Here is a 13,594-nt window from a genome sequence, read left to right as displayed (position 1 = left end):
AATGCCTTATCATTGATAGTCTGCCTATGATTTGTCAAATAGCTTTGCAACAATTTCAGTGAAGTGCCAGAGAAGCCATAATTTACCACATTATTTAGTAACAGGAAGTGAAAAAATCAACTCTCCCTTGCCAACCATCTGTGCCAGTGCTGTACAGTTTGAATAGTATTATTTTCCACTGGATTATTTTATATTAAGTACACGTGGGCAGGAGAGATTATATTTGTGAACTAATAGCCAAAGCTGCCAACGCAGTCATGAATTCGAGCTTTCAGGCCAACAGGGGCTCTTTTAACGTTTTAAATGAGAAAATAATACATTAAAATAAAATCCGAAGTTTTTCCTTCTTATTTCCAAATGTATTATATGTTTACACAAGACAAAAAAAATTAAGTGAGTATAATACGCTTCAACAGAAATGGGATTTTAATTTTTTAACGTTTGAAAAATCCCCAAACAGCATTATGTTTTACTTTGGCGAGCCCAAACGCCGTTGTGACGTCATATCCCTGCGCCCTGTTTCTAAGTGACGCAGCATCATGGCGCTGTTTCCAGCGTTTGCAGAAGAGGCGAGCAACAAAGTTAGAGATTCTTCCACAGGTGATCCCGGCTTCCTGTAATACACGGTTTTTAATGTCAGTTAGCAGTCACCTGGACGCTCTGTTAGACTGACAGTCTGCCGAAAACTAAAATCTGACCGAAACAACGACCTGATATTCAATGTCAGATCAGCCGCTCGTCGCTGGAACTGAATGACACAAAACATCTTAACCTCTTTTAGCTTTATCTCTCATTTCACGATACGTGTTCCTCTTGGAAGTCCAAGAAACTCGCTATCTTTTAGCTAAAACAGCGACGATTTTACGTCTTTATAATCTAAACGACTTGTCAGTATCTTTAGATACTCTTTACCCATCCTGCTCGTGTCATTACACTAACGTTTTATTGACGTATTGAAGCTTCGGGGTTCATTTAATGAATAATCATTTAGTGCCTCCCTCCCTCCCCTCTCTAGAGGATTTTTTTTTTTGTGTCTCATTTCACTTTTTTTATTTAATGAATAAAAAATGAATGAGGACGAAATTTTGACTTACTACTATGAATATTTTCAGAGTTGGTATTTCAAAAAAAAATTATAATACTGTATAAAAGTCTTGAGCCACCCTTGGTTTTTGATATTTCTCTGCTTTAAAAATGGAAAATAGACTGAGTGATTTCTTGAAATATGTGGGAAAATACATGGAGGTACAGTATATATGGTAAAAACTCAGTTTGTTCACATTTAGAAAACATGTCTCTGAGGTAGCTTTCTTGTCATTTCTTTAAGTACCCTTTAGGAATAGTTTTACAGGCCTCTTGAAGGACATTCAAAGCTCTTCTTTTAATGTTGGCCACGTTTAGATGACCCCACACTGTTTCAATAATTGAGGTCTTGGCTCTGGGGCAGCCAATCCATGACTCATCGTGTTTCATTGTGTGTTTTTCTACCCAGTTGTAGTTTAACTGCATTCACAGTAAGTTTGGGATGATTGTCGTGCTTAAAAAGAAAGCTGTTGCCAGTCATACATTTTTCAGATTGTATTACATGGTGGGTGAGAATCTGATGGTACTTCTGTGTTCATAATTTCATCAGCTTTGACAAGATCTTCAATACTGCTGGGCAAAATGCAGTTCATCTGCAGATAGTTTTTTTTAGGCCTGTTACTTTTGTTCTCCATTCGTCCAGTTTCCTCAGTTTTGCCCTCAGTTTTCCCTGCACAACATCCAGAGATATGCCATATTTTCAGCTAATGCCCCTTAGGGAAGAATCGTGTTGTTGGCGCAAAAATGCCATGTTATGTCTGTTAGACGTGTTGTGGTCCAAAACCTTCGCACAGTGCAGTATCACTACTTGGGATAGACAGATTGCATTGTTCATGATTTCTAAGTCCTCCTGATTATCTTGTAATTATGTCTTGTCTGCTCTCATTTTCAGAGTTTGATTGGCTGAAGAATAAGAGTTTTCAGACAGGAGATGCGCTCTCTCTTCACGGTCGATTTCTAGAGAAGACCAGCGAGGAGCAAAACAAGAAGGAACCAAGGTAAAAGAATCACAACTCTGATCACTGAACTGTGAAATGTGTTGGTTCTTCCTTAGAAATTCATCGCTGCCCAGTTCAGTCGCAGAAGGAGACACAAACCTCCTTTGGGTTATGTCAGGAAGAGCATCCAGCTCTAAAAATCTGCCAAATCAAACTCTTCCTCTCTTCCTCATTGACTCCCAGTGTCAGCAGAGATGTCAGCTCTGAAGAGGACAGAGAGGATGGTGTGGCACCCAGAAAGAAGAAAAGGAAGAAGAAACAGAAGAAAAAGCACAAAAAAAAGAGTGGGAGGTATTCGCACAGCAGCGCATCTGACTCTGAAACCATCTACCCGAGTGATCTCAAAAAGGAGCAAGAAGCCAAAAGGTACACAAACATCTTTAACATCACTGAGGCATACACTTGTAATTTTATACACTGAGTATAACCTCGCTTCTGTTCTGTAATTATGTTTGTGGGAAACAGGCAGGAGGCTCCTCAGTTAGCGAGCCATTTCTCTTGGTTGGATGACCTCCAGTTGCCCACAGAGCAGCTGTTTTGTGTGGACCGAAAAGCAGACCCCGCCATCTGGACTTACAAGTCTCTGTACAGAGGAGACGTAGCCAGGTAAAAGACACATGACTCTTTTTTCTTTTTAGCCCTTCACAGAAAAGACTTGCACACAAGAAGAGACACAAAGAAAGTGACGTTTATGCAAACATTTGACACAATTACATCATAAACAGTGTCGTTATAGCCCAACTGTGTCTACATTTCCAAACAGTCCATGCTGCACAAAGTGCTCAACAATGTAAAATCCCACTAAAACAAATACAATTCAAAAATAATGATGCAGTAAAATATAGAAAAAAACAAATAAATAAATAAACAATATAACTGAATAAAAACAACCAAAACAACAACTAATGCTGTTAAAACCAAAATGTTTCGGTAAAAGTGTGTTAAAAGCCAGTAATTGCCTTTGTTTGTAATGCTTGTATGATAAAAACAAGCACACATATTCGGCGAGTTTATTGTCATAGCTTTCTTCTTTTCAAAACTTGTGACGTGTTTAAGGGACGTCTGTATCAACGGGCTGGTAAAAAATGTGCTAAGCTTAAAAGGATGTAACATCACGGTGTCACATTTATTCCAGGATTTAAGTGGACTGAAATATCCCTGGCACCTTCTGATTTTTCCCACGTTGGTCTTTAAAAGCTTAACTCTTTAAACTTAACTTAAATTGATCTCAGGTGTAGCCATGCTCACATTTAAGACTGCGTTTGAATAGTTTCCCAACATGGTGCAATATGACAGGACATTATACTTTATTTTTTTAATCTCACAAAGAAAAAGGGGAAAAAGTTTGATCACTTTCAATAAATGAAGCAGTGTAAGAATAAAAAGGATGAGTTGTTTAAAGAGTTTTGTTCAAGGGGTGGTTTGTATTTTCCAGCCATGTGAGATGCCTTTTTTTATACTCTGAAGGTAAAAACACTTCTGCAAAGGATACACTTGTGCTCTTCCTATAAGCCTCCTCTCTCCTTTCTCCTCTGTCCATCAGATGTGTCTTTTAGGAATCCTCATACAGTTTAAGGAGAGCTGAGACTGTAATGTCTGTAGTTAAACCATGCTCCCAAAACCTGGGATTCATCCGTTTGTTTGTTTTTTACTTATAAATGACTGGCTGAAGGTTTTATTTTGAACCAAATTATAAAGTTACATGGACTGTATAGTTGAGTACAGAATAAAAGCTACAATCTGAGATGAGCTGCACTATTTTTGTGTTCCAGGTATAGAAGGAAAGGCAGCTCGGCTCTGGGTTTGGACTTTCACAAGCAGGGGGTCAGCTGGGAGGACTCAGAGGTGACTAATAAGAAGAAGAAGAAAGGCGGCGACGGGAAGAAGGCAGCGGACAGATACTACTCTACAGTCAGTCGACAGCTGCTGAAGGCAGCGCCTGCTCTTCCTGCATTACCAGCGAGTTTTGATGGTAGCGATGGCACCAGTTCTGCAATCTTCCTCCCTCTGTGTGATGATGAGGCAGACAATAAAGAAGGGGAGAAAGGTACGGGGTCTAGCTGGGTGTGGCAAAGAAAGAATTCAGCCACTTCATGCTTAATGTGCCATTATAGTGCTGATCCTTTTTGAACTGAAAGTCTCATTTAGACTTGCGCAAGTGACCAAGAAGAAGCAGATTAATCCAGAAAATGTCAGCAGCGTTTGATGATTGTCTCAAGGAAAGAAAACAAGATTAGACCTTCACATTTTTAACGGGCCATGGCACCACTAATTTGAGAAAATTATGAGTCTGTTTGACATTTCTTTGACTTTTCTGTTTATCTCATCTCCCTCAAACTTTGGAGATCTGAGTGAGTGAGATCTCAGTGAGTTTGAGGTTGTTTGGCTGTTGTCAGTTCTCATATTTTTGGCTAAAATAATTTTCTCTGTTAGAATATGTATTAGTAGTCACACAGTTATGCTTTTGGGTTTTTTTGTGTGGCTTTGTTAGGATCTTTATCTGCATGCACATCCATGTCCCAATCTTCTTACCCCCAAGTTAAATCATCCAAAAAACAAAAAAACGCTTAACACTCATCCTTTAACCCCCAAACAGACCTTTAATGGGTGTGGAAACATTAAATGGTCTCAATTTTATGTAGCTTTGAGACTCTGATGAACTAAAACCAGTAGGTCAAGTTTCTTTCTATAGCCCATTTCCAAACAGTCCATGCTGCACAAAATGCTTAAGAATGTAAAATGCCACTAAAACAAATAAAATGTAAAATAATGATGCAGTAAAATATAGAAAAAAATTAATAAAATAACTCAATAAAAACAACTAAAACAACAACTAAGGCTGTTAAAACCAAAATGTTTTGGTCAAAGTGTGTTAAAAGCCAGTAATTGCCTTTGTTTGTCATGCTGGTATGATAAAACAAGCTCACATATTCAGCGAGTGTATTGTTATAGCTTTCTTCTTTTCAAAACTTGTGACGTGTTTAGGGGACATCTGTATAAACGGGCTGGTATAAAATGTGCTAAGCTTAAAAAGATGTAACATCACTGTGCCACATTTATTCCATTTATTCCTTAAAATGTAACTGATTTTTAAAAATGTATTTATCTTTTTAGCTCACATAGGGCAGACGTCATCGGTGAATCCCCTCGGTGTGTATGACTCCTCGACGGCCCTCTGGCTGCAGGGGAAAGGACAGCAAGACCAGCAAAAGGAGGACGCTCACACAGAGGAGGGCACTGCACTTTTGGGTGGCAGGACCGAAGATTTCAACAGGCGGCTGAGAGAGCAGCCAGCAGACACACAGCTGTGGATAGAGTTCATACGATATCAGGTACACACGCTGCTTTATAATACTGCTGCAGGAATGTCAGGGCTTCAGAACGTGCTTTCTTTTAACAAAAGTTTACGGACTCCTGATGTGTGCTCACCTCTCATGAGAACATCACAAGAAGCAGTAATCAAATGCATCAAGACAGTGGAAATGTTTTTTTTCTGACTGACAGCATTTTATTGTCTGACATCTGAACCTTCCCTCTACTCCTATCCTGGACTCTGAAAGTGCCAGTGAACTTTCAGGAGGAATGTTTCTCTGAGGCAAGTGATCACTCACTGTACCGAGAGGAAATCCTGCAGCGTGGGCTCCTTCTGCATCTCTGAAACTGCACTCCTCACACTGGTGCTCCAAAACACTCTCACAAAGATTGAATATTTAGTGTTTGACGTTCTTTATTATTACCAAAACAGCAATGAAAGTACAAGAGGGTTGATTTACTTGAATAACGTTCATCCACTGAAGAACCATTTAGGTAATTCAGAAGTAGATTTGATGAACTCCTCAGAGGCTCATTCATCTAAATTGCCTGCAGCAACTGTTCAAAATGCTTCTAAAGTTTTAGAGATGTGCTGGTAAAGGCTTACGCTGGTTAAATCATACACATAAGTCAAACCAGGAGTCTAACTCAGTGTCACTACTAGCCGCAATAGGAAATCAACACAACAGGGGACAGACATAATTAGTTAATTGATATGCTTTCATTTCATTTTCATTGCAAGTTTCACAAAGTCTTCTTGTGTGCATAAAGCCCTGAATCAGTCACAGAAAAGCAAGAAGCACGGAGTTTCCTCCAACATGCTCTTTGGCTTATCAGATAAGGTTTGGGTACTTCATCGCCTACTTCATCCTCTAGGATGAGGCGAGTGCAGCTGTGTTCAAAGGCGAGGAGGAGCAGCAGGGCAGTGATGCTGCTGAGCGCCGCAAGTCTTCCTACAGGGCAGTGCTGGAGAAAAAGCTAAGCATTGCAGAGCGCGCCGTGGCCACCAACCCCCTCTGCATAGCTCTGCAACTCGAGAGACTCCGCATCTGCCAGGAGCTCTGGGAGCCCTCTGCTCTGGCTAAAGAGTGGAAGAAACTGGTATGTCTATGTATGAAGGTCACAACAAGTCCCTAAAATGCAGAGGAAACCCTCAAGAGTGTCGGAATCTTACTGCTTCTATCAAAAAAAATAAATGTCACATACAAGTAACAAAGTTGCTCTTTATTTGTTGTGTTTCAGGTGTTTCTCCACCCAAACAGCACCCCCCTGTGGAGGGAGTATCTGCTCTTCACCCAGAGCTATTTCAGCAGCTTCACCGTGTCCAAGGTCAACGCTGCGTACGGCAAGTGTCTGAGCACGCTCAGTGCTGTCCGAGACGGCAGCATGGTGTCTCACCCGGCTCTGCCAGGAATAGAGGAGGATATGTTGGGTAACAGACATTTCAGCATGAGATTCATTCATTATTCAGTCCTGCTTGCTTTGTATGACTACAAATCCCACATCCTTTTACTTTCTGCCCAGATATCTTCATGCAGCAGTGTCACTTTCTGCGTCAGTGTGGTCATTCGGAGAAGTCGACTGCCATGTTTCAGGCAATGATCGACTTTACTTTCTTCAAGCCTGACAGCGTGCGAGAGCTGTCCACTAAGCAGCAGGTATGTTCTCGCTGAGTTTTAATGTTGTAATCTACTCTTAGAGGACTTGTGTGACATTTCAGGAGTTATACAGTGGCTTGCAAAAGTATTCGGCCCCCTTGAACTTTTCCACATTTTGTCACATTACAGCCACAAACATGAATCAATTTTATTGGAATTCCACGTGAAAGGCCAACACAAAGTGGTGTACACGTGGGCAGAAAGTAAAAGGGGGCCGAATACTTTTGCAAGCCACTGTATTTGTTGCTCAGAGTTGAATGTGATGATCAGTGAAGTGGCCTTGGCTGGTCATTTAAATAATAAAAAAAATAAATTCTAACCTCGTGTAGTTACATTTCTGCCTCTGTGTCCACAGGTTGACTTCTTTGAGCCGTTCTGGGACAGCGGCGAAGCAAGGATCGGGGAGCTGGACGCCAGAGGCTGGAAAGCCTGGATGCTCCAACAAGAGCGAGGAGGTTGGCTACAACCCACTGCAGGTAGGTAAAACACACACACTTTACAGTGCACGTGCCATTTCATTTATCCATCAATTTTATACTGTCTATCTGGGTTTGGCTCATGAGCCAACAGTTTAAGCAGAGATCCCCAGACCTCCCTCTCTCTCTGAGACCAAAGAAGATGAAACTCTGCTATATGACTGCACCTACAAATTCTGTCTGTGAAGAGTTATTGCAGTTTGTGTGATCCAAGCTCTCTTTATGGGGATGTAATTAATCTAATCTTTCTTTTTGTTTCCACAGAAGAGGAGGAAGAAGAGGAAGAGGATGAAGAGGAGGTGAAGGACAGGACCCAGCCCAGAGGTACCATCTGGCTGGATGTGGAGTCATCTCGTGAAGCCACAGACTGGTTGCCCTGGAGACCCGACAAAGCCAAGGGCCAGTCAGAGGAGGACTGTGAGGATCCTGACAGACAGGTGATGTGTTTGATTGTTTTAAGACAAAATATTCTTTTTGTTGAACTTTACCATGTAGGTTGACCTCTCTGCTGACCTCTATCTCTAATTCCAGGTGTTGTTTGATGACATTGGCCCGTCACTGATTTGTTTGTCTTCGCCAGAGCTCCATCTCCGCGTGCTTCTCCGTTTCTTGAGCTTTTTGGGTTTGCCTGTGGACTCAGTGCTCTCGGTTTCCCCAGGTCAGCCTGGCTTGCTGCTGGAGAACCTTTCTCTGCTCACTCAAGGTAAAACAGTCTAAACAAGCTTTAATTTTTTCAAATCTCACTGAGGTGAGAGGAGTCTTAAAAAAAGCAACTTTTTCCATCCTAGGTAATGCTCCCCAGCGTCCTCTGACCTCCTATGATTTAGCTGATGGTGGCATTAACTCTGTCGGTCACATGACCACTCTCCAAGGAACACGGAAGTGGGTGGGGCTTGGGAAACAGGGTGAGAAGTTCCTCACGAACTTGTTCAATATGCTTCAGCCTGTGCTTCCGCCCCACCACCGAGCCTTCCTGTCACTCAGCTGGATCCAGTACGAGAAACTCAAGGTAGGAGTTGGTTCATTTGACTACATTCAAACTCAAAGTGAGGTCAAACTAACCCTTACACTCTTCTGGTTCTTGGTGTTTGCGTCAGGTCATGCGCTGCTTGCACGGCGGAAATAAAAAGCGCCTTCGTTCTCAGGGGAAGAGCAGCAAGCGAGTTGCCAAGCGGCTGCTCAAAGAACCAGACAATCGCTCATCATTAGTGTTGTGGCGGGAGTACGGCCACCTGGAATGGCTACTGGGCAACCTGGATGAGGCCCGCAAAGTGTTCTCCACTGCAACAGCGCTTGGGGGAACCAAAGGGCTGAGCAGTCTCGCTCTGTGTGATCTCTGCCTGCTGTGGTCCCAGCTGGAGTTGGAGGATGGAGCGAAAGAGCGAGGGGGTCAACCGGCTGATGTAACAGCATCCCCGGCTGTGTCTGTACTGACCCGGCTAGCAGAAGGAACCTCTGCATCGTCCACTTCATCCTCCCTCTCCACGGTTTCCATCCTGAAAGCCAGAAAATCGTACGACCAGACTCTGGCTGCCAGTTTATCAGCACTGGACCAAAACAGTAAAGGTTTGTTTTCTGACCCGTTTCCAACTGTTTAACTTCTCAGAGACCTGCCGTGAACATTTTTACTATAAATCCGCACTCACTGCACAATCAGAGTAGTAGTAATTTTGTATTTTCTCTTTAATTTTTTCTCTTTTTAGTTTACTCCACTTTATTTTTTTTGTGTTTCATTTTGCTTAATTTAGTAAGTGCTTGGCATATTTATTAGACGATTTATCATTACTTAAGAAGGGCAGAACAGTATAATAATATTAAAAAGTAACATGACAAACACAGGAAGCAACGTAGCAACCAAAGATAATGGCGTTCAGCGAGTTAAAGCAACAAATGTGAAATGGCTCCCGAGTTGAACTTTTTCTCAACATCGGAGCTGCCAATGAGAGTGGAGGATACAATTGTTTTAAATTTGAAAGGATGGTAAATACATTAGAGGGTTACATAGGCAGCCAGAGCCTGTAGCAACCAGTAGTCAGGGACAAAGCGATGTGCTATAAATGCATTGATTCCATTGGACATTGAAGTCTTAAATATCTGAGACAAAGCTTCCTCCGCCTGGTTGTTTACAGATTTGACTAGATCAGAGATTTTCTGGATATTTTTATTTCCAGAAAAAATATCCAGAAAACAAACATCCAGGGTTTTTTTTTTTTAAATTTATTTCATATCAGTTAACCAAAATATTTTTTCACTCATTCATTTAGCTTGCTCTTGTCCTAAAAGCTGAGAGCGTTGTGCTTGACTGGGTCATGCTTTTTGCTGTATGTGAACTCTCTTGTTACCTATTGGATACACCTGAACCAAGCTTTTCTGGTGGAAACCATCTTCCAAACTAATATATCTTGTTGAAAATGTAAGAGTAGTTAAAAATGAGCCCCTTCTCTTTTTGTGCTTGAGCTTTTTGTCTTATCCTGTCTTCTCCAGTCCAAGACGACCTGATGGCAGAGAAGCTGAGGTTGAGAGGTCTGGTTGGCTGCTACGCTCTTTTCCAGTACCTCACGGTGAGCGTGCAAGCAGCCAACGCAGTCTACACCCAGGTTAGAGAGAAGATGGAGGAACTACACCGCACGTTAACAGCTGAACAGCAGCTGAACAGCAGCAAGGAGGGTAAGCTCGCAAGAGCTGACGCTGACTCAAACAGGCCCTGTGTCAGCAGAGTAGCTGCTGAGTGTGAGGCATTGGCCTGGCAGCAGGCGGCACTGCTCAAGTACCACAACACCGTCGCTGTGTTTCCTCTGGTGACACTGAGGCAAACGCTGACATCGGCCCTCCCAGTCTGGACCACCAGCGTCCCTCTGTGGAGCATTTATGTACAGGTCAGGCTAATAAAAGCACATTTTCCCCCATTCTTCTCTAGATATGTTTCCCAAAGCCTTTTGAGCCCTAACCTTATTTGTTTATTTTGGCCTGACTGACATTTCCATGTGATGTGTGCTTCAGGTGGAGAACCGTTACCATACCGCTGGCCGTGCACGCCGGTTTTTTCACTCTGTAACCAGAAACTGCAGCAGCGTGGTGCCGCGTCTCTTTGCCATTGTTGCTGAACAGCAAAGGAAGCAGCTGGTAGATGCAGCTCAGAGGTAAAACGACAAAAGATGATCACAAACATCAGACAGCAGGATCACATCAAAGTTCACATATCATTTACATCCTTGTGTCCAAAAAAGCAAAATGCCATGTAAACTACAAATAAAAACAGAAGGTGATGATTTCAAAAGTATTTACAAAAACTACATTTAAATTGCTCGTTTCAAAAAAGTCCAGTGAAGGACAACAAAGAGTATAAAAGTTGTTTAATGCTCAAAAACGTTAATAAATCCATCTGATGGAACATCACAACACAAAAGCGATTCATAAGTAGCATGATGAAAAAAGAGCATCTCAAAAAGTTTCAGTGTTTAATGTTGTTTAAATGCAGATTTAAGTGATTTGCAGTCTCGCTTTTAGTTTTACTTAATGCAGCTTTTATAGAAACAGAAACAGTTTGCACATTATCAACTGATAATTAGCACTTACTGCACATTAAACTGTACATGTCTGCGGTATTTATAGATCGTGTTTACATGATGATCCCTTATCCATCCTGCCGGAGAATGGCCTCAGCAACCGCATCCGTGGACTGTTTGAAAACGCCATAGCAACAGAAACTGGGGCTCATTGTCCTTTACTTTGGAGAATGTACATCTACTTCCTGGTGAGACCAGTCATACAAACTCACATTGATGCTGTTCTGCCCTGGAGCACTAAAAGTTTTAGGAAGATTGTAGAGACCCGATCCTGCTTGAATGAGAAAAATAAATTTTGTATCTGAAAGCTTTAGTGTCGTTTTTAAAAAGGAAAAAAAAAACATTTTAGGAATATTATTATGTGCATTTTAGGAATAAGGACTAAAATGTCCTCTTTTTAAAAAAATATTAAACATGGAAACAAAAGTGTAGAAGTGCTTCTGTGCATGTGGATGCACCAATATCATCCATGCTTATATTGTGCGTGTAACGTGTGTACGTGTGAATTTGTAGGTGTGTGAAGGAAAAGTGGATAAAGCCACAGGAATCTTCTACAAGGCCTTACAGAATATCCCCTGGTGTAAGGTGAGGCACACATATACTGTGAAAGTGATATTTCCCAAAGCTTGATTTGTAGTTCTGTGCTGAGTCCCTGCAGAGTCGTCAGGTGTTGTTGTACGAGTGAAACTAAGTTAGTACAATTAGCCACACAGTAGGCAACACTATTTGTTATATGATTTCATTAAAGATGTTGCCACTTGATCAATATGCTGCCTTGCTCAGCATATTATTACCAAACTAAACTTATCGCCCTGTTGTTGTGTCATGTAGTCATCATTGCAAACTAAATCAACATCAGTGCTGTATGTATGTTGCTAGTACATAAAATTCTCCCTCCTTTTCTTTCTCTCTGTGTGTGTGTGTGTGTGTGTGTGTGTGTGTGTGTGTGTGTGTGTGTGTGTGTGTGTGTGTGTGTGTGTGTGTGTGTGTGTGAGTGATCAGGGTTTGTATATGGACGCAGCGCAGCTGTTCCCCGATCACCTGCAGGAGTTTGTAGACCTGTTGACAGAGAAAGAACTGCGAGTGCGACTGCCTTTAGAAGAATTGGACATACTGCTGGAAGACTGAGCACACACACAATCTTAATTCAAGTGTGTGTTCAAATTGTCAAATTTGATGGGAAGAAAAGGACAAGCACAAAGGCAAACTCGACACATATACAGCTGCAGTAATTTGAGAAAAGAGCTGGGTTTTGTTTGTTTGGTTTTTTTGTATAAAGTGACACAAAATGCTTTAATTGCCACAACAAACCACTAAAACTGTATTTCTTTTACTTGATATTGTCAATAAATACAAGATTGATCTATGTGACATGCCTTAATAAAACATGTAAAATTTATACCGGAAGTTGTTACATTCCAACTTATTAAGAAAAACTCTGTGGAAGTGAGAAAGGAAAACGCTGCCACTCAGCATATTACCATGTTGCCACCTCTTAAAGAGTTTTTAATATTTTTTTTTTAATCATAATAAATCAAGTAAGGATTATATTTTCTTTGTTAACAAACATCTACTGCACTGCGGAGTAAATGGGGACAAACTTGCAGGATAAAAAAAAGACGAACTCTGCTGTGTTTCCGAGTAACCGTATTATGGAGAGAAAAAGAGCAACAAAATTCAAAGTGCGGCCGACATGACCGCAGCCGAACACGTGAGAGCTCACTGGATCAGTTTCTCATTGATTTACAAGTCCAAATGTTTAGGAAGACATCTCTCTTTTTATGTATTCTCCTTTGAACTTGTACAGTATCTTAACTCAATTATTATGCATACAATTCTTTTGTAAATACAACACCATTATTGTGGTACTGTTTAATTCCATTTTGTATTGTACTGATGTTTAAGTAAAGGTTTGAGAAAAAAAAACAGTTTCTCATTGACAGAACATGGATTTCCGTGCGATTTCTTCTGCCATGCGCATCCGAGTTACGAGCTTAACGCGGGCTTCTCTGAGGCCTCTGGTTTATGCCTAAATCTAAAAAAGTATGAGTTACTAGCAATTCAAGACTGCCTTGCAAATACTATCTGTAATATCTCTGTTAAACAAGAAGTCACATACTTGGGACTGTTAATATCCAAAGACCAAAAATCAAGATGCTCTTCAAACTTCACTCCAATTATACAGAAAACCCTAAAAAAGTTCAACCAGTGGCTGCAAAGGGACTTGTCTTTGAAAGGTAGAGTGTTAATTACTAAAGCAGAAGGGATATCCCGATTAACATATGCTGCTCTCTCCTTACATCTGGATAAGAAAATTTGTAAAGATATTGACCGTATGCTCTTTAATTGTATATGGAAAAACCGTACGCATTATATTAGAAAAACTGTTGTGATGAATAAGTACGAATCAGGTGGGCTTAACGTCTTAGACTTTTCTACTTTAAATAACACTTTCAAAATTAATTGGGCTAAACATTTTCTTAAAAACCCTACCTCTATCT

The 13,594-nt window shown here is 41.1% G+C and overlaps 1 protein-coding gene across 1 annotated transcript; it reads left to right on the top strand.

The window, feature by feature from the left end:
- The first annotated feature begins 511 nt into the window (after positions 1-511).
- nrde2 (NRDE-2, necessary for RNA interference, domain containing) lies at positions 512-13,042 on the top strand. Its single transcript, XM_085391775.1, has 19 exons — positions 512-600; positions 1,976-2,081; positions 2,265-2,447; positions 2,547-2,687; positions 3,854-4,128; positions 5,196-5,413; positions 6,270-6,494; positions 6,636-6,825; positions 6,918-7,051; positions 7,407-7,527; positions 7,792-7,964; positions 8,059-8,230; positions 8,316-8,536; positions 8,625-9,093; positions 10,012-10,403; positions 10,528-10,667; positions 11,140-11,281; positions 11,607-11,678; positions 12,096-13,042. Exons 1-19 carry the CDS (start codon positions 540-542, stop codon positions 12,219-12,221), a joined length of 3,561 nt encoding a protein of 1,186 aa, XP_085247901.1. The 5' UTR covers positions 512-539; the 3' UTR covers positions 12,222-13,042.
- Positions 13,043-13,594: the final 552 nt, after the last annotated feature.

The sequence above is a fragment of the Rhamphochromis longiceps genome, linkage group LG19, assembly GCF_057381845.1.
Source record: "Rhamphochromis longiceps isolate RC_006_pf linkage group LG19, R_longiceps_female_GT1.1, whole genome shotgun sequence".
In the NCBI taxonomy this organism is placed as follows: Eukaryota; Metazoa; Chordata; class Actinopteri; order Cichliformes; family Cichlidae; genus Rhamphochromis; species Rhamphochromis longiceps.
Note: the sequence above shows the minus strand (reverse complement) of the source record. Positions and strands in the feature narration are given on the sequence as shown.

Bases quoted from the DNA above. Each gene is read 5' to 3' on its own strand.
- nrde2 (XM_085391775.1), top strand. From the start codon at position 540: ATGGCGCTGTTTCCAGCGTTTGCAGAAGAGGCGAGCAACAAAGTTAGA. The intron at 8,537-8,624 runs GTAGGAGTTGGT...TGTTTGCGTCAG, and splicing joins TCCAGTACGAGAAACTCAAG to GTCATGCGCTGCTTGCACGG. The intron at 11,679-12,095 runs GTGAGGCACACA...GTGAGTGATCAG, and splicing joins AGAATATCCCCTGGTGTAAG to GGTTTGTATATGGACGCAGC.